The sequence below is a fragment of the Suncus etruscus genome, chromosome 13, assembly GCF_024139225.1.
Source record: "Suncus etruscus isolate mSunEtr1 chromosome 13, mSunEtr1.pri.cur, whole genome shotgun sequence".
In the NCBI taxonomy this organism is placed as follows: Eukaryota; Metazoa; Chordata; class Mammalia; order Eulipotyphla; family Soricidae; genus Suncus; species Suncus etruscus.
Window position 1 is genome coordinate 93,137,857 of NC_064860.1, and position 21,014 is coordinate 93,158,870.

At 40.8% G+C, this 21,014-nt stretch overlaps 1 protein-coding gene and 2 non-coding genes across 3 annotated transcripts in view; 1 reads left to right on the forward strand and 2 right to left on the reverse strand.

Moving 5' to 3' along the window:
* TBC1D23 (TBC1 domain family member 23) overlaps nt 1-21,014 on the reverse strand; it is a 63,851-nt gene that overhangs the window by 18,819 nt on the left and 24,018 nt on the right. Inside the window, exons 6-13 of the mRNA XM_049785389.1 lie at nt 18,537-18,661; nt 18,408-18,454; nt 15,815-15,918; nt 14,815-14,937; nt 13,203-13,295; nt 10,925-11,095; nt 5,677-5,719; nt 2,078-2,184 (exon numbers count right to left, since the gene is read on the reverse strand). Of these exons, the coding sequence (XP_049641346.1) occupies nt 2,078-2,184; nt 5,677-5,719; nt 10,925-11,095; nt 13,203-13,295; nt 14,815-14,937; nt 15,815-15,918; nt 18,408-18,454; nt 18,537-18,661 (813 nt within the window). The remainder of the gene's footprint in view (nt 1-2,077; nt 2,185-5,676; nt 5,720-10,924; nt 11,096-13,202; nt 13,296-14,814; nt 14,938-15,814; nt 15,919-18,407; nt 18,455-18,536; nt 18,662-21,014) is intronic.
* On the reverse strand, nt 4,156-4,319 carry LOC126026908 (U1 spliceosomal RNA). Its single transcript, XR_007502099.1, has one exon. It is a non-coding gene; the product is annotated as a U1 spliceosomal RNA (small nuclear RNA).
* On the forward strand, nt 11,852-11,984 carry LOC126026401 (small nucleolar RNA SNORA51). The gene has a single exon (XR_007501688.1). It is a non-coding gene; the product is annotated as a small nucleolar RNA SNORA51 (small nucleolar RNA).

Here is a 21,014-nt window from a genome sequence, read left to right on the forward strand (position 1 = left end):
TGGGTTGCTGGGGATAGAACTTGGGTCCACTTCATGCAAGGAAAACACCTTAGCTACTCTACTATCTCTCTAGAAGCAGATACACTGCTATTAAATGTTACCCAGATGTTATGGATAGAACTGTGTTCTTCTCTCTCTTCCAAAAACACCTGTTAAAAAGTTCTAATTCCCAGTATATCTCCTTAAAATGATGATATGGACATTAGAGAAGTAGCGTTAAATAAAGTCATATGGGTGGGCCCTAGCCCAATGACTGGTGTCAAGCAATGTTTACTGAATAAACGGTGGTGTCAGACTACATTTAGTTCTTAGACAACAAAAAGATTTCTGGAAATGTAATTTTCACCTGCTGACAATTCAATAGTAATACACTGTGACTTGCATGACTTAGAAGGCTGATGATAAACTTCAATAAGTGAGTTACAATTTTATAATAACAATTAAACATATGTGATAAGTAATATAATTTACGTTCAATTGCACACAAACATCAACATTATCTTTATGAGGTTTTTTTTTTTTTTAATATAACTATCACAGAGATGAAAAAGCCAGAGCTAGAAAGATCTTGTTGAAAATACTGAAATGGGGGGCCGGGCGGTGGCGCTAAAGGTAAGGTGCCTGCCTTCCCTGCGCTAGCCTTGGACAGACCGCGGTTCGATCCCCCGGCGTCCCATATGGTCCCCCAAGCCAGGAGCGACTTCTGAGCGCATAGTCAGGAGTAACCCCTGAGCGTCACCGGGTGTGGCCCAAAAACCAAAAAAAAAAAAAAAAAAAAAAGAAAATACTGAAATGGGAGCTGGAGAGATAGCACAGTGGTGTTTGCCTTGCAAGCAGCTGATCCAGGACCTAAGGTGTTGGTTCGAATCCCGGTGTCCCATATGGTCCCTCGTGCCTGCCAGGAGCTATTTCTGAGCAGATAGCCAGGAGTAACCCCTGAGCACCGCCGGGTGTGGCCCCAAAACAATAAAACAAAAAACAAAAACAAAAACAAAAAAAAACAAAAAAAGAAAATACTGAAATGACCAAGATATAACCAACTGGGTATGTCAAATGCATAAACTCAAGCTGATCACCAAAAACCCTGAAAGTGAATAGTCTTTCCAATAGAAGAAGTCTATTACTTGTTAACAAAATAAAATGTAAAATGCTGAAAAACAAAAGATTAACTGCCAAGGGCTGAAGAGAGCACAGGGGTATAACCTGGGTTCCATCCCAGGCACTGAGCCCTGAGCCCCTGACTCCCACCAGAAATAATCCTTGAACACAGAGCGAAGAGTATGGCCTGAACATCCCTGGGTGTAGGCCAAAAGAAAAATAAAAGATTTATTGACCAAACATTTCAAAATTGAACAGAAAAATTATTTACCTACCATTGCAAAATCCTTCAATAACATACATTTAACAAAAGAAACAGAGAGATTAGCAACCGGTTTCTGTCCTGCTCACTGTCTGCTTGATTCATTCTCCAATGATGGTGGGTTGAAGTTGAAGTTCTAATGAGTTAAGTCTGAGATGGGAAGGCTACAGATATGTATGCAAAAGATGCAAATCTGAGCTCTGGTTTTGTCTTTGCCCAAACTAATTGGAAGATTTCTAAGCTCACGTGAGAGCCCCAGCTTGTCACAGAATTCAAAATTATCATCATTAGGGGACAGAGAGATAGCACAGCGGTAGGGTGTTTGCTTTAGACACAAAGGATGGTGGTTCGAATCCTGGCATTCCATATGGTCCCCCGAGCCTGCTAGAGCGATTCTAAGTGTAGAGCCAGGAATAACCCCTGAGCATTGCTGGGTGTGACCCAACCCCCCCCCCCCAATTATCATCATTAATAATTAAGATGAAACAAAAAACTATCGCCAGGTGACAGATCTAAATTGAGCAGAGCTCCAGAATCTTGAGTTTAGCAATGTAGGCTTTGCTTCATCATTTCATTATCTTCTTAATAATATCATTCTTCATTTTATGTGTTTTTAACTCCATTTCTCTTGTTGTGAGGGTTTAGTAACTAACAATTAATTTAGTAATTTCTGAGCACTTATTCAAATATGGCGACATATTCTACACACATACTTACATCAACAGAATTGATACTGCTTCTAGATCCTGAGGTACTAGCAATCCAATGGCCATATCCATTTTCAGGTCCATCCACATTAATGTCTGCCAAGTGCTGTTGCAGTGCTTGAGATAAACAACCAAAAAAAAAACAAAAAACAAAAAACAAAAAAATGCAAAAGTTGACATACCAGGTAAGACCCAACTCATTACCAAATAGAAATAATACGAGCTGAGTGGATATCCTAGTTGAGTGGAAAGGGATCCACGGACTGAGACGTAAGTATTTTCTTTCTGCTGTCCCTCTGAAGACAGACACGGTAAGGTGCTTGCCTTGCACATGGCCAACCCAGGTTCAATCTCTGGCATTCCATATGGTTTCCCAATATTTCCAGGGATATAATTCCTGAACACAGGGCCAACAGTCAATTTGAGCATTCCTTGGTATGGCCTAAACACAAAAAGTAAAACCCAATGACAGTCTTCTTCTGAAGCTCTTTTATATAAAACTTCTTTTTTTGTTTTCTGTTTTTTGTTTGTTGTTTTTTTTTGGGGGGGGGCCACGACCAGCAGCACTCAGAAATCTCTCCTGACTCTGTGCTCAGAAATTGACCCTGGCAGGCTCAGGGGATCAAATGGAATGCTGGAGATTGAACCAGGGTCTGTCTGGGTCTCCATGAGCATGCAAGGTAAATGCCCTACCACTGTGCTATTGCTCCAGTCCCTATATAAAACTTCTAAAATAAACCTAAGAGAAATAAGCATTACATAAGTACTACACACATGCGCGCACACACATGACTAAGATTTTCTTATGACATAATGATTATTAGAAAATCTATAGTGGGGCCCGGAGAGATAGCACAGCGGCGTTTGCCTTGCAAGCAGCCGATCCAGGACCAAAGGTGGTTGGTTCGAATCCCAGTGTCCCCATGCCTGCCAGGAGCTATTTCTGAGCAGACAGCCAGGAGTAACCCCTGAGCACCGCCGGGTGTGGCCCAAAAACCAAAAAAAAAGAAAAGAAAAGAAAAGAAAATCTATAGTGGCTTTATTTTACCATGGGAAAATACCAATTAATCTTTTCATAACAAAGAAGCAGTATTGGGTATTAATTGCTATAAAGCATTATTATTCTTGGAAAATAATTTGTTTAGGAAAAAAAGGTTCTAAACTCTAGACTATATTCTAAAAAGAACGACTTTAGACACTTGAAAACACTACCATACTTGGTTTGGTAACATCTTTTGTATCACATTAACAAAATTGTATAAGACATATACCACTATTTTATGTATGACTGAAAAAATACAGGTTTGACCGTGAGAGTCCATTTTATACAGATTTTTAAAAATAAGTTCAGCTGGTCTTTTTTTTTGGGGGGGGGGTCACATCTGGCAGCGTTCAGAGGTTACTCCTAGCTCTATGCTCAGAAATCGCTCCTGGCAGTCTTGGGGGACCCTATGGGATGCCAGGATTCGAACCATCGTCCTTCTGCATACAAGGCAAACGCCTTACCTCCAAGCTATCTCTCCGGCCCCTTAGCTGGTCTTTTATATTGAGTTTCATATTCATATTTTAACTCAACCCTGGACATCAGTTCGTTGAATCAGCATGTACAAAGAAAAAACTTAGTAAGGAATTTACTGCCCCTCTATCAGCACCATAGGGCCCAAGAACTGCCATTACTCTGCTGGTGTCCCTTCTAATTTGCTGCTTCTCCTCCATCCTTACTTGGTAATTTCAGTTCTGTATTTGAAATTCAAGGGATTGTTATTATATACCACCCATTCCTTTGCTTTGTTTTTTATATACCACATGTGAGTGAGATCATCTGTTACGTTACTACTTTCACAGAACACGATCCAAACAAAGGGAAATTCTGTTCAACTCAGGAGGCCAGACTCCTCCTGCCTTGCACATAGCCAACAACAGGCTGCATCACCAAGTCCTGCAAGGAGTGACCCCTGAGGATAGTCAGGATTATTCTGCCCTGAGTAGACCTGGGTATGCCTCCACTCCCACCAAAAAGAAGTTATCTACAAGTTGCAAATGTACAAAAATAAGTTTTCAAAATGACAGGCTTTTTGGGGTTTTTTTTAGGGGAGAGCACGAACGCAGTCCCCCACTACCATAAATTATGCAGTCGAGTTTCCCCAAATTTGGGGAAATCGCAGGGGTCAGGACACCAGAGTGCAATGGGTGAGCCTCACCCCTGGGGAAATCACCTTCCTGCTATGGAATCGCCCCTGCCAGGTAAGTATCATAGGCTCTTCTTAAATCGTATTATTACCTTGACCTAATAATATGTTTGTCATCAGAGATTTTGCCAATTATTTTTTAACAGTTCAAATGATCAAAATTCGTACTTGAAATTAACAATACATTAAATACTTTAGTACCTAGATTGCCAGACACTAGCTGTGTATTTGCAAGCATCTGCTTTTTTCTTCCCTCCCTCTTTCCCTCCCTCCTCCCTTCTTTTCTCTCTCCTCTCTCTCTCCCTCTCTCCCCCCTCTCCTCTTTCCCCCTCTCCCTCTCCTCTCTCTCCCCCTCTCCCTCCCCCTCCTCTCTCTCCCTCCTCCTCCCTCTCTCCCTGTCCTTTCTCTCTCCCCCCTCCCTCTTCTCTCTCTCTTCCCTCCCTCTCTCCCTCTCCCCCTCCCTCCCTCTCACTCTCTCCCTCCCTTTTCTTGTTTTGAGGTTACACCTGGCTTCACTGAGAACTTATTCCTGACCCTATGCTCAGGGGCCTCTCCTTGCAGGATCGAGCCTTGGCATGAGTGGAAGACCATATGGGATGGCGAGAATCAAACCCAGCTTGGCCATGTACAAGGCAAATGCCCTACCTGCTGTGCTATTGCTCAGGCCCTAAAATTAGCTTTTTAATTCCAAGTCAAAACTTCTTAAAAATTAATTTAGAAAAACTTTAAAAGAAAGTCAATATCTTCAAATACTTAAAAAAAAAAAAAACCAAAAAAGCAAATAGTATTAAGAGTATTTGCTTTGTTTTTTTTTTTTTTTTTTTTTTTTTGGACAACATATGGCAATGCTTAAGACACTTCTGGCTCTGTGCTCAAAGAACCATTTTTAGTGCTAAGGATTGAACTGGAGTGGATACATACAAAGGAAACACCTTAATCTCTGTACTACCTCTCTGACCCTGGTACTAGCATTTTGTAATGTTTTCTTTATATTCCTCTCTGTAGAGGCAGATTACATGAACTACTTTAATGGTTCTTTACCAAAAAAAAAAAGTCTTTTGCCAAGACATGCTAATTAAACATATCTATTTAGTCATTCTCACTTCCTCCTATGTTACTTATTGGTGCTGTTTATTCAGTCTTTTCTGAAAACTGAATTACACTTTGGCAGTGTTCAGGGCTTATTTGTGAACTCGGGTACTCAAGAATTACTCCTGGTGGTGCTCAGGGGACCATATGAAATGCTGGGATCAAATCCAGGTGGTCTGCATGCAAGGCAAATATCCTACCAGCTGTACTATCGCTCCAGCCCCATGAGATTTAAATTACAGAAGAAAGAACATACTCCAAATCAGTTCAGGTATTAACATTAATTTCCTTTGAAGAGTAAAAGGAAAGAATTAATATACAAATATCTTACCCATAAATCCTCCACTGGCAATGCTCACATATTCTTTGCTTTTCTGTAATAAAAATAAAACATTAGTCTAAAGTACAATTCAATTAAAACCCGTGACCTATAAACACTAATAACTGAAGCATGAGGTGACAATTTAAACATTTGGATTTTTCTTCCTTGTCATGTTGCACTTTATCACTTTATCTGTTACTAGGGGTAGAAAGAAAGGAATTTCATGCAATTACAAAATGGATTTTAGGCACATGTGCTCCCTGTGTCCATGTTTGTTGCCAGATCAGGCACATGGTGTCTGCACATGTCACCCACCTGTCCCCTCTTGAGAGGTGTGCTTTTATGGTGGGAATGTGTACTTGGGTGTTCTCTGTGCTTGAGGAGAAGCCTGCATTCTCCCTTTTGGATTTTGCTTTTGCTCTCGCTTCTCTGATACTTAGTAGAAATCGGGGAAAAAATTTTAACACAACAAAAAAAGACCTGGATTATATTTGTTAAAGCCTGATATTCCGCATTATTCTCATTTGACAGCCTTAAGAGTATACATTAAAGCTTTCTATAACAGGCCAATTAAATGTTATGATAATGTTTGATTCCCTATATTTGTTCTTTGTAGGTTTTTTTAAACCTTTTTTTTTTGTTTGTTTTGTTTTTGGGCAACACAGCGTTGCCCAACAGCTCAGGTTACCATACAGGATGCTGAGAATGGAACCCAGGTCCGTCCTGGGCAGGTCAAGTTCAAGGCAAAAGCCCTAGTGCTGTGCTATCTCTCTGGCCCCTAAAATCTTTTAAAAAGTCTTGTTAGTGAGATAAAAACTTACAATTCTTTCCCCAAAGATAATATTTCTGGAACCGGAGCAATAGCACAGAGGGAAGGGCTTTTGCCTTGGTTGCAACTGACCACATTAGATCCCTGACATCCCATTTGGTCCCCACAGCACTGCCAGTAATGACCCGTAAGGGCAGAACCAGAAGTAACCCCTGAACATTGCTAGGTGTGGCCCCCAAAAAATAAATAAGAATAAAAAAATGTTCATTTTTGGGGGGGCCCAAAGATAATGTTCCTTCTCTAATTTTTTATTTCAAGGTTTCTGTCCTTAGACCAGTTTTTTTCTCACCCATCCACCTTTTTTAGGTTAAAGCAAAATAGTTTTTGGGTTTTTTTTGTTTGTTTGGTTGGTTGGTTTTTGGGCCAACCCAGTGAAGCTCAGGGGTTACTCCTGGCTCTGCGCTCAGGAATCACTCCTGGCTTGGGGGATCATATGGGATGCCAGGGGATCGAACCGCGGTCCACCCTAGGCTAGTGCGGACAAGGCAGACTCCTTAACCCTTGCGCCACCACTCCGGCCTCAGCAAAATAGTTTTTATGGAACAAAATTTACTTAGAAAGCTCTGCAAACAAAATGACCCAGTTTCTCTACTAAGCTCCCAAAGAAAATGATGGCCATTGATTCTTCCTTGATAATCTGATCCAGGCTGACACATCTGGGGCCTTCTCAGCATGAGTGGGGGCAGAGTCCCCTTTCTGGCCTAAAGTCACAGAAGCCCAGTGCCACATATGACACCATCTCACAGAAAAGACACAGCAACATGACTTAACTTATCAAACTGCCAAGCCACCAAATCCGTCTGGCCGTGTGACACTTTAAAATTTCATAGTACAGTCAGCTCAGTTGTATCACAGGAAATCTGATGGAAAAATTACATAGAAATCTACCAAGCTCAGTGAGCCTGAACCCTGAACCTTCCCTGAAGGTTCAACTAGCACCAACCCCAGTTCAGTAATCCTTAACCACTGATTACCATGGAGAGATAGAACAATTATTTCAAACTGACCTTTGTCGTTCTAAGTTTTGATAATTCCATGTGCCTTTGTGTTGTAACAAACAATATAAAGTAAATTTGTTGGTGGTGGGTGGGAAATTGGGAACACTGGTGAAGGGCAGGTCACACCAGTGGTAGGATTGGTGTTCGTACTTTTTTTTGTTTATTTGTTTTTATTTTTGGGCCACACCCTGTTACGCTCTGGGGTTACTCCTGGCTATGCGCTCAGAAATCGCTTCTGGCTTGGGGGACCATATGAGACACAGGGGATCGAAACGAAGTTCATCCTGGTTTACAAGGCAAACATGCTACTGCTACACTATGGCTCCGGAGCCTGTTTGTACATTTAATGGCTAAAAAACTGCATTATGAACAATTTGGTAAATCATGGCATGATGATTAAAAACTATTCTTTAGGGGCCAGAGCGGTGGCGTGGAGCAGTAAGGCGTCTGCTATGCTGGCGCTAACCTAGGACAGACCTCGATTCGATCCCCTGGAGTCCCATATGGTCCCCTAAGCAAGGAGAGATTTCTGAGAGCACAGCCAGGAGAAACCCCTGAGCGTCACTGGGTGTGGCTCAAAAAAAAAAAAAACAAAAAATACTTTTATTAATTTACTTAGAAAAAACATGAGGGGAAAGAGAATACCTGTCCAAAAGAGAGCATGGAGGGCTGGAGTAATAGCACAGTGCCAGGGCATTTGCCTGACATGTGGCCGACCCTAGACAAACCTGGGTTTGATTCCCGGCATCCCATGTGGTCTTCCAAACCTGCCAGGAGCAATTTCTGAATGCAGAGCCAGGAGTAACCCCTGAGTGCCATTGCTGGCTATGGCCCAAAAATCAAACAAACAAACAAATAAATAAATAAAAGATCATGGGCTTTTCCAGTGTGAAAAACAAAACAAAAAAACTAAGAGATAAATGTTCAGAGGAGAACACGGACTTGAAAGAACAAGCCTCACTCACTTTTCTCTTACAAGGTCCTCCCATGAAATATTTCCCTCCCTGTAGCCCTCCTGTCCTAACAGTTGGTCCTCATCTTGTGCCATGGCCACCCACTTTTTCAATTTTCACCTGTGGTCTCCTTGAAATATCCTGGAGGATTACATGTTCACATGGTCCCCAGTTGAGGAATGCTGCTTTATACTAACTTTCTCAAACCACACTCCCAGAACACATGACTAATGGACTCAGAAAGAGGATCAAGGGTACAGTATATGCTTGGCATCAATATGGCAATGGGTTTGACACACAGCATCACCTTTCAAAATATAAAGCAAAAAAACAGTGATAACTGCCTACTATTTGCTAAGTCCAGACTTTGGGAATACTCAGATGATAAGGACACGAATGTATAAACTAACAGAATACCCAATAAAGAGGCCAGAGAGTTCAATAGGATGAAGCACATGCTTTGCATCTAAGAGGCCCAGATTTGATCTCTGGCACCACATGGTCCCCTGAACACTGCTAGGAGTTACACCTCAGCTGAACTGGAAGTGGCCTCTGACCACTGTTGGATGTGGCAAAACAAGAACAAAAATAAAAACAAACATGAACCAAAAAAAAACTCAAAGAAAAACAAAAAGCTATTTGCTGGTTTTGTTTTGGAGCTGCCAAAACATGGCTGTGTTCAGGGCTTCCCCTAGGTCTGCCACTCAGGAATCACTCCTGATAGGCTTAGGGAAATATTTTTGGTGCTGGGGATTAAATCCAGGTTGGCCATATGCAAGGCAAGCACCTTACCTGCTATACTATCTCTCCAGCCCTAAAAAAAAACCATTTTTATGGGCCTGGAGAGATAGCACAGTGGCGTTTGCCTTGCAAGCAGCCGATCCAGGACCTAAGGTGGTTGGTTCAAATCCCGGTGTCCCATAAGGTCCCCCGTGCCTGCCAGGAGCTATTTCTGAGCAGACAGCCAGGAGTAACCCCTGAGCACCGCTGGATGTGGCCCAAAAACCAAACCAAACCAAACCAAAACAAAACAAAAAAAACATTTTTATAAATGAAGAATTACCATGAGTGAGGCTAGAGAAAACAGCTTGCATAAAGCCATCTAATACAGTTTTCATATTCAAACACAAAAGAAAGGTAGTTACATATAATTAAAGTACATTTAAAAAATATATATAAAAAGTTATTATATGGCTCCTATAAAAACTATTAGGAGTTGCAGGGACAGAACAGGTGTTGAGTTTGTGGCCAACCCTGGTTTGACCCCCTAATACCTGTGAGCACTATCAGGAGTAACCCGAATGCTGCTAGCTATGGTTCAACCTCCCCCACACAAATGAATAATTTTTTTAAAGTATTAAGGGCATTATTGGGAATAAAAATTAATATAAAAAGATCAAAAAATAAAATCAGTATAACAAAAAGGAGGATTTTTGTTTGTTTTGTTTTTGGGGTCACACCTGGTAGCGCTCAAGGGTTACTTCTGTCTCTGCACTCAGAAATCGCTACTGGCTGCTCAGGGGACCATATGGGATGCCCGGATTCAAACCACTGTAAATCCTGGGTTGGCCGCATGCAAGGCAAACGTCCTACCATTGTGCTATCTCTCCAGCCCCCCAAAATAGTATTTCAAACTGATAATACACTGGTTAGCTAATTGGAAACAATATTTTGGTTCCTACTTCTCACAGAAAAATAAATTCCATATAATAATGCACAACTGAATTCTATGTAATGTTATGAAACAATATTAATTCAATAAAATTTAAATAGGGCCTGGAGAGATAGCACAGCGGCATTTGCCTTGCAAGCAGCCGATCCAGGACCAAAGGTGGTTGGTTCAAATCCCGGTGTCCCATAGGGTCCCCCCTGCCTGCCAGGAGCTATTTCTGAGCAGACAGCCAGGAGTAACTCCTGAGCACCGCTGGGTGTAGCCCCCCCCCCAAAAAAAAAGGAAAAAAAAAGAAAAAAAATTTAAATAAATTCCATATGATCCAACACTTATGACATAAAAATAAGTCATAAAAGTGTGCACAGTGGGGGGACATTTGTTTGCCTTGCATGCAGCCAACTCAGGTTCGATCCATGGTACCACAAATGATCCACTGAGCCTGGCAGGAGTAACTTCTGAGCACAGAGACAGAAGTAAACCCTTAGCACCGCCGCCAGGTGTGGCCGAAAAGGCAAGCCAAAATAAAGTGTGTAAGAAAAATTAAGAAAACAGTCTTTCTGGAAAGACATAAAAGACAAAGCTATTAGGAAAAATGCCACTAAACTTGACGATATTTTTGTGTTTTATTTTTTGAGCTGCACTATGCTGTTCAGGGCTTACCCTGGCAATGACCATATATGTGCCTTGTGGCAGACTGGAGAGAGGCCAGCTGCATGCAAAGACAGAACCTTACCCACTTTATTGTGTCTCCAGGTCCCAAAACGAACAACTTCTTAAAAGTGCTAACAATAATTAGTAAACTTACCTGTAAAAAGTGTGCCAGAACCATGTTCATGTACATGTCTTCTTCCTCTCGGCCACTGCCCATAAAGCACAGATGCTCCCCTCCAGCAATGGAGCCAGATTCAATGGACTGTTTCTGTGCTTCCAGCAAGGACTTTACTGACTGTGCAAATTCAGATGGATTCTGAAGCATCTAAATCATCAAAAATAATTTTTTTTTATTTTAATGGGAAATCTGGCTTGCTCACCTACCATGAATGTAGATATCTAACTTGCTTGTCTCTATGTCTCTTTCTCTGTGTGGGCTTGCTAACCAATCCTAGTTTTCCCTTAAACACTCATCTTGCTTGCCACTGTCTATGTCTGCTTGGTTTTTCCATTCTGGACAAGCTCGTGTTCTCTCTTGAACATGTACTTCCTCTCTTTCTCTCCCCTCACATCATTCTAAGTAAGCACAGTTTAGATGATGTTAACCCCAGGTCTGCAAACAACTCAGCATTTGTCAATTTACTTCACTCATTTGTTTAATTAACCTGACATAAGAACAATAATTTTAATAACTAGCTACACCTTTATGCCAGATACAACCACAATTAAGATAATTATATATAACTACATATATGTCACAACAAAAAGCTTATAGTAAAAACTTTCAGAATCTTATCCAATTCTAATTGAGCTTATATTTAAAGAGTATTTACTCTATGCAAGGCAATATACTAAGTGCTAAATCAATCAACTCATAGTTAAATTTAGAATTCAATGACATAACAATGGCAGGGAACAAGTGATGGGGAACAGTGCTTTCATCTATCCTTTGTGATGCTAAAAGGATACCTAGGGTTTTGAAAAGGAAACAGCAGCAATTTTCTTTCTTTTTTTTGGTTTTTGGGTCACACCCGGCAGCGCTCAAGGGTTACTCCTGCCTCTGCGCTCAGAAATCGCTACTGGCCTTCCAACTCTTACCACAGGCTGTGTTCTTTACACTGACTGTATAGAAAGAAGAGATACAGTAAATGCACCCCATATACACCTCAACACAGACCCTTTACCTGGTCTGTATTGTGAATTAGGGGACAAAAAAGAAATTAAGAGGTCAAGGAAGAAGAGGTAGTAAGGAGGTAACAGAGATCATTAGGGACCTCATGCACTTCAGTGATACAGAGAGAAGGGTGGTATATGTAGATATCTAAACCATAGGGGGTCCAAAGGCATCTTGCTTGATGATCTTAAAGTCTACTTTGAATTATTTCTCTAGTCTTAATTAAATTTATCTTAAAGTATGGTAAAAGCTTAACTTGCGAACTATAAATCTTTGATACTTGAGCCTTTGAGATGTTATTGCATTCTGTTCTCATTCTATTTTCTTATGCATATTATGGGTTCTATATTTTAATTGTAAAAGATGCATAAGGTTAATTTTCTGAGTAAATTAATTTTCTGATTATCTCATTTTTCGAGGTAAAGCTTAATCTGTTCTTTGCTTTTTATAGTCAGCTGTTGCCATTATTATGCTTTTAAATATGAAAGATCTATAGCCAAAAAAAAAAAAAAAAGAAATTGCTACTGGAAGGCATGGGGGACCATATGGGATACCAGGATTTGAACCACCATCCATGCTGGACTGGCTGCTTGCAAGGCAAAAGCCCTACCGCTGTGCTATCTCTCTGGCCCCTTTTTCTTTCTTTCTTTCTTTCTTTTCTTTTCTTTTTTTTTAATTAAAAAAATATGTCTGAAAATTCCAAGCACTGCTCAGAAGTTCTCTGGGGCTGCTCCCAGCAGTACTGGGCCCAGCTATGCAGGCAACATGGCCTAGCAGTGTTAGGGGCTGTCCTGAGTTACAGCCACAACGTTCAAGGTCATCAGGGGTGAAATGCTAAGGATGAGGTTGTTCCAAAGATGAAACTAAGATCCTTCTGGAAGCCAAGCATGTGCCCCAGTCCTCTGCACTATATTCTTGGGTCCAAGACTGTTCTTCTAAGGACAAGGACTCCCTTCTTTGCTTTTAAGCCACACTAGGCAATATTCAGGGGCTACTCTCAATGTAGTTCTCAGGGTCGCTCCAAGCCATGATCAAGACTGAATTCAGGACTCCCACATACAGAACACACAATCCAACCCACTGGGCTTTCTCCCTGGCCTCAAACTCCCTTCTAATGTAGAAAGAAAAGCATTCTAAATCTGGCATATGTCTCTTTATATTGTAGCTAGAGAAAACTGTTTCAGGAGTTCCACAAACATCACAATAACAAAAGAAAATTTTTTTGTTTTATATAACTGTGATAAACATTTTTACTAACCAGATCTGAATCTAAGTGGAAAGCAGTTGATAAATGCCCAGCATTATACTGCTCTGCAGGACGGCAATCCACCACAAAGAACCGGACTCCTTCCTAAAAAGCAAACAATATTTAACATACTGGAATTTTCCATGAGAGTCATTATTTTATATAATCTCAACAACTCATCAAAGTAGAAGGAGCAAATTTATTTAATAAGCAGATTTTGAATCTCAGACATGTGATGCCAAGCTGATGAAATGCCCAGGTATTCAGGTCTTTTATTGAAAACACTAGGGCCTTCTCAGAGTGTGGGTGTACAACCTTCCACTCACCCCAGTTTCATGTTACCATGAGCCCCAGCAGCCACATCCAAGTCCTACAGTCCCAGTATATAAATGGGGCCAGCTTCATAGCTTCATAAGTAATACACAAAGAGATGCCAAACCAAAGAATCATCCCAGTTCTATGATTTGCAGTATGTGGCCACATATGTATCTGTATGACACCTCCAAATTCCATAATACTGAGGCCAGTAGGAGGACAGCAAATTAGATAAGAATGTAGCATAGAAGCCCATTAATACACACAAATAGTAACTCAGAGGATTTGAATAGTAGCAAACAGCTCAGAAAAATCTCAATGACTTTAATTTAATTACACCCTTGTAAGATATGGTGGAATTGGTGTTTGAATATTGAGTGCCTATATTATGAACTGTAAGAACAACTTTGTAAACCACCATGTTTAAATAAAGTTAGGAAGAAAAAGTACTCATGGTCCAACCAGTAAAAAAAACAACATCCTGGGCCCGGAGAGATAGCACAGCGGCGTTTGCCTTGCAAGCAGCCGATACAGAACCAAAGGTGGTTGGTTCGAATCCCGGTGTCCCATATGGTCCCCCGTGCCTGCCAGGAGCTATTTCTGAGCAGACAGCCAGGAGTAACCCCTGAGCACTGCCGGGTGTGACCCAAAAACTAAAAAAAAACAACATCCTCAAGTGTTTAAACCATTTCATTTACTTTTCAATCGCTAAGCTTTTAAGCATGGGAGGTTGTTTAAAGGGTTTTGGGCTACATCCAGCAGTGCGTAGGGCTACATCAAGAATGAAGTGATCATATGAACAGAGATTTTGGTTTTTTTTAGAAAGAAGATTTAACACAGTACTCACTCAAAAAAAGACAAAGTTAAACTACTGTATTTTTTGCTTTATGAGAAGCACCTCATAAAGCACCATAGACGCACATTTCTAGATGAAGAAACAAGAGAAAAAATATTCTAATGCAAATGATGTACTAAAATATTTAATAAACTATGACAGAATATTTCAATCATGTTAAGTGAACAGCAGTCAATGTGACATTGAGAATCATTATGACTATCATTAACAAATAGAGTTTAAGTTTCTGCTAGTTTTCTGGGAACCCCAAGAACTCATTGCTAGACTCAGCATTCTCTATGAGATGCACAGACATTTCCCCCCATCTTTTGGAGGGGAAAGTGCATCTATGGTACAAAAAAATTCAGTGATTTTATGGAAATCAAAACATGGGTGGGAATTTAAAATGGAGTCTACTGAAAAACTGTGAATTCTTTTCTTTTCAAAACTGTGAATTCTTAAAAGGAAATTTACCCCTTGCAGCTGATTTGCTTGAAGAATCTCTGATACGGAAACAGCCAGACAAAGAGCTTGACTCAAATCTGCATCATCATCCTTTATTCCCAACAAAGTACTACCAAATAGATGGTGATTATCCTATTTGAAGAGAATTTTTAAAAATGTTAAAGAGAAAAAATGAAATTATTCTGATTAAATCATGATAGAAAATAAAATAACTACATGATATATTTGAGGCATATGATTCTTAAAATTTAATCTATCATCCCAAATCTCATAGAAAAGCTACATACAAAGATCACACAAATATAAGACCAGAAAAAATATTCTATAGTTATTTTCTATACTATTACAAAGTTAAATATTAATTTGGGGGGGGGGTCACAGTCAGCAGTGCTCAGGGTTACTCCTGGCTCTACGCTCAGAAATCGCTCCTAGGGGCCGGGCGGTGGCGCTAGAGGTAAGGTGCCTGCCTTGCCTGCGCTAGCCTTGGACGGACCGCGGTCGATCGATCCCCGGCGTCCCATATGGTCCCCCAAGCCAGGAGCAACTTCTGAGCGCATAGCCAGGAGTAACCCCTGAGCGTTAGCGGGTGTGGCCCAAAAACCAAAAAAAAAAAAAAGAAATCGCTCCTGGCAGACTGGGGGGGCCATATGGGATGCCGGATTCAAACCACCGTCCTTCTGCATGCAAGGCAGACGCCCCACCTCCATGCTATCTGTCTGGCCCCAAATATTAATTTTTTAAAAAAAATGGTTCCTCTCAAGTTTTCACATTTTAAGAAAAATAAGAGTTATAGAAATTATAAATTACATATTGATGCATCATTTTCTCTAAATATGCCTATTTTCTATGTCTAAAGAAAAGGAATCTTCTTTTCCACTCACTATTCTACACACAAGCCAAACTGACAGTTGCCAGAGATTTTTGACTCAAAAGAAATACAACATACACATTAAAACAATACACATTAAAACAATGCACAAAACTGAGTAGTTTTTCACTTCTCTTATACCTTCCTAAATGAAGCTGGTGTTTTACTGCAATAGTACTGAGCCAGAGAGAAAAGGTCTTCTGTATCTTCCGTATTCAAACTGGACGGGGTATTTTCCAATAATTCTGAAACAGGATCATTAGATACTTAAAAAAGTTATTTGTGAAGAAGAATAATTATTATTTGTGTCAAAATTTAAATAATGGTAACATAAAAAAATACGTTGGGAAATCCATTTCTCCCTAACAAGTCCCCCCCCCCAATTCTTGTTTGGTTTTTGGCCACACCTGGCATGGTGTGGCCAGATGTGGCACTACTAGCATAATAAAAACTGTATAAATGGGGGCCAGATGATAGCAAAGCGGTAGGGTGTTGGCCTTGCAAGTGGCTGAACCAGGACACACCTGGGTTTGATCTCCGGTATCCCATATGGTCCCCTGAGCCAGGAGTAATTTCTTTTTTTTTTTTTTTTTTTTTGGTTTTTGGGTCATACCCGGCAGCGCTCAGGGGTTCCTCCTGGCTCTATGCTCAGAAATCGCCCCTAGCAGGCTTGGGGGACCATACGGGATGCCGGGATTCGAACCACCATCCTTCTGCATGAAAGGCCAATGCCTTACCTCCATGCTATCCCTCCGGCCCCAGGAGTAATTTCTGAGCACATAGCCAGGAGTAACCTCCTGAGTATCATTGGATGTGGCCCCAAACACCCCCCACAAAAAAACCCCTGTATAAATAGAATATTAATGGTGATGCCTCAAATTATTTTTTGTTTGGGGATCCTAACCTAGAAATACTCAGAGACTACTCCTAGTCCTCTGCTGAGAGTTACTTCCAAGAGTGTTCGGGGGTCCATGTGGTGCCAGAAATCAAAGCCAGGCCTCCAACAAGCAAAGCATGTACTCTGCATATGCTATGTGTACACTGAGCTATCTCGCTAGACCCAGCAGTGCCTTTAAATATGTTTAGGGGGGCTGAAGAGATAGTACAGCAGGTAGGGTGTTTGCCTTGCATAGGGCTGACCTGGGTTCAATCCCTGGCATCCCGCCAGTAGTGATTCCTGAGTGCAGAGCCAGGAATAACCCCCTGAGCACTCTTTAGTGTGACCCAAAAACCAAAACCAAAGCCAAACCAAACAAAAAAAGGTTTAGAAAGGGCAAGAGAGATCATTGAATAGGCTATAATATAATGTATGGTTTGCATGTAGGAGGCCCAAATTTGATTCCAGGTTCTACATGGGCACCCAAGGACTGTGCCTAAGTAACCCCTGACTGTCAAGTGTATTCCCAAACCCAAACAAAAAAGAATTGATGAAAAACCTCTTTAGGAAGAAGTAGATTTTCCAAAAAGAGTTTCAACTGTTAGTACAAATTACTCTTAAGAAACGACAGTGAGGAGCCAGAATGATAAATCACTGAGGTAGGGCATTTGCCTTGCACGTGGCCATTCCCAGGATGGGATTTCTTTTTGGATTTTGGGTCACACCTAATGATGCTCAGGAGTTACTCCTGGCTCTGCATTCAGAGCTCTGAATTCATGGCAGGCATGGGGGACCATATGGGATGCCAGGATTCAAACCACCCCGTCTGTCCTGTATCAGCTACATGCAAGGCAAAGGACCTACTACTGTGTTATCTCTCCAAGCCCCCCAGGAGCAATTTCTGAGCTCAGAGACAGGAGTAATCTCTGAGCGATGATGGGTGTGGAGCTCTTGCAAAAAAAAAAGACAATGTGGGGGCTGGCATGATCAGACAGTGGGTAAAGTGTTTGTCTTGCATGCAGCCAACCCAGATTTAATCCCCAGCACATCCCATATGGACCCCAGATACTGCCAGGAATAATTCCTGAGTGCAGAGCCAGGATTAAGCCCTGATAATAGCTGGGTGTGGCTCCAAAATAAAACAAGACAGAAATGATGGTGTCAATCATGCAACCCAGACAAATCCATTGATCTTGACCAAAATACTGTGACATATTGTAACAAACACATATTAAATACCAGAAATTCTGCAAATGAAAAAGAAATAGTAATGACTTAAAGCAGGGGTCTCAAACTCAATTTACCTGGGGGCCGCAGGAGGCAAAGTCAGGGTGATCCTTGAGTGCAAAGTCAGTAGTAAGCCTTGAACATTGGGAGGTGTGACCCAAACAACTAAAACAAAAGAAAACAAAAAAAGATTCCTCTAGGGCAGGGCCACAAAATGCTGTACGGAGAGACCCCTGACTTAAAGAGTTTTAGCTTGTGTTAAAAAAAAAAAAAGAAAAAAGAATTAAATTTGTACAGGAGGCTCATAGAGAAAACCTAAAAGGAGAACTAAGGTTCCACCATGAAAGTTGAGCACAGAACAATAAGAACGAAATTGAGATAAAAAAACACATTTTTATCTGAACAATGAAACTGCATAGCAAAGGAAACAGATGAGACCGTCAAAATCATGAAGAACAAACAGGATGGCAAAATCAAGGCAAACTGTCTTTAAAATTTATACCTGGAGTGTATGTAAAAGCTGAATGGAACCTCAGAGTTCTTCTAATCTCCTAAATTTATAGATGAGGAAGCTGTGTTTTAGAAAATTGAGGGTCTTGAAATGCTTTCTCTACATTAAATGATACTTACGAATAACTTCTTCTTTGTTATCAGACTCCTGTGCTAAAATAACTTCCCTGTAAAAGAGAATATAAATTTTAAGTATTAAAAGAGCTTCCTGAGAATTACGAAAAAATAATTAAGCATTTTTTTACTTACTTTGCATTAACAAGGATTATTAACATTAAGAAATAAATAAAAAATGGGTCTGCTTGTTGTAGATATCCATCCCATATTGCCTGAGTGACTTCGGTGGAACAGTAGCAGGCAAAAAGGCTTCCAAGCTGTAAAACAGAAGTGAAACAGACATAAATCATTGGAAATAATGTATAAAAGTATTAAAATAATGCACAGAACAAAATCATCTGCAGCTAACAATATGTACTTTAAATTAAGACTATGTAATTCCAAAGCAGAATCTGTGAATTCAGCACAGTGGAGAAACTTACTAATTGTATGACTTAAGGCAAATCACTTAAATTCTAAAAAGCTTCCCTGCACTTTTGTGTCTGTGTGGGAGACTGAACCTATTGCTTTGCACATTCATAAGGCATGTGATCTACCACTGTGCTCACTCACCATTTCTATTTATATGGGGTTAAAAAAAAAGAGGTCTTCTACTGTCCATCTCTACAATTTGTGAAGAGCAAAATCATTAATTTGGGTATCTAAAATAGTTGCATTTACCTACCATGACCCAATTACTGACAGAGTTCTAGCATAATTATTATAGTATTATTTAAGTTAAAAGTGTGAGGATCTGGGGCCGGGCGGTGGCGCTAGAGGTAAGGTGCCTGCCTTGCCTGCGCTAGCCTAGGACGGACCGCGGTTCGATCCCCCGGCGTCCCATATGGTCCCCCAAGCTAAGAGCGACTTCTGAGAGCATAGCCAGGAGTAACCCCTGAGCGTCACCGGGTGTGCCCCCCCCCCAAAAAAAAAAGTGTGAGGATCAAACATAATTTAAGAACACCTAATGAAACTTTATGACATAATACATGTGAATGAATCCCAAAGCTTACTTGTATATCTTCTGAAATAGTTAAGTGAATATTTCTCATTATGTTTGAAGATACTGTGTTTTTCCTTTTTTTAAAAAAAAATGATTTTAGCCCACACATGGTGGTGCTCAAGACATATTCCTGGCTAGACACTCCTGGCTAGACACTCAAGAATTAAGGGGCTGGATGGGGCCAGAGCGGAGGCTCAAGTGGTAAGGCATTTGCTTTGCATGCGGCTAACCTAGGATGGACGGCAGCTCAATCACCCAGCATCCCCTATGATCCCCCAAGCCAGGAGTGATTTCTGAGCACTTAGCCAGAAGTAACCCCTGAGCATCACCTGATGTGGTCCAAAATAAAAAATAAATAAATAAATAAATAAATAAATAAATAAATAAGGGGTTGGAGAGATAGCTCATGTTTGCCTTGCACACAGCAGACCTGGGTTCGATCCCCCGCATCCCATATGGTCCTCCGAGCCTGCCAGGAGCAATTTCTGAGCACAGAACCAGGAGTAACCCCTGAGAACCACTGGCTGTGCCCGCAAAACAAACAAAAAAAAAAAAAAAAAGAAAGAAAAGAAAAGAAAAAATAATTATTTCTGGTGGTGCTCAGGGACTATATGGGATGCCAGAGACCTAATCTGGGTTAGTTGCATACAAGGCAAGTACCTTAACTGTTCTATTATCTCTCCTTAGATTGTCAAGAATACAGGCAGGGGGTGGGAGAGGAGGGAGATGGGAGCACTGGTGGAGGGAAGGTTGCGGTGGTAAAGGGAGGGTGTTCTTTTTATGACCGAAACCCAATTACAAACATGTTTGTAATCATGGTGCTTAAATATATTATTAAAAACATAAAATAAAATAAAACTGATCTATAATCTCTCCTGCCCCTTACCCTGTTTTCTATTTCTCTTGTTTTCTACTTGCAAAATATCCAAATTTTCCTAAGAGCCCATTTTTGAATTAAAACTGCTCAGTTATAGGTCGTCCAGGTACATAAATTAGTTTTATCTCAAGATCAAAAAAAAAATCTTTCCCTTTGACATGATTCTGATAGCAAGAATAAACTATATAGCAAGTCTTATTCACCACGCAGTTTTATAGCGATATCTATATGAACTTTTATAGTGTTGCTAACCAATAGTGATAAACAAATAAAATATTGAACTTTCAGACACTGACTGATAAGAACTTAATCACTTTGGTACCCAATTAGAATTTGTTTTGCGGGGCTGGAGAGATAGCACAGAGGTGTTTGCTTTGCAAGCAGCCGATCCAGGACCAAAGGTGGTTGGTTCAAATCCGGTGTCCCATAAGGTCCCCCGGGCCTGCCAGGAGCTATTTCTGAGCAGATAGCCAGGTGTAACCCCTGAGCACCGCCGGGTGTGGCCCCAACCCCCCCCCCCACAAAAAAAAAGAATTTGTTTTGCAACCAACAGTAAGTAAGAGTTCTGGCGACAGCACTCAACCCTCTGAGCCTCTTGAGCTAAGAAATACTGGCATTCTCATTTTATCCAATGTAGAAGAACTGGAGTGCCGAGGCCATGCAATAAATCACAGTTAATACTGACAGAAACAGAAATAGTCATTAAAAAATGACAGGTCATACATGAATGAGCAGTATGTTTAACTTAAAT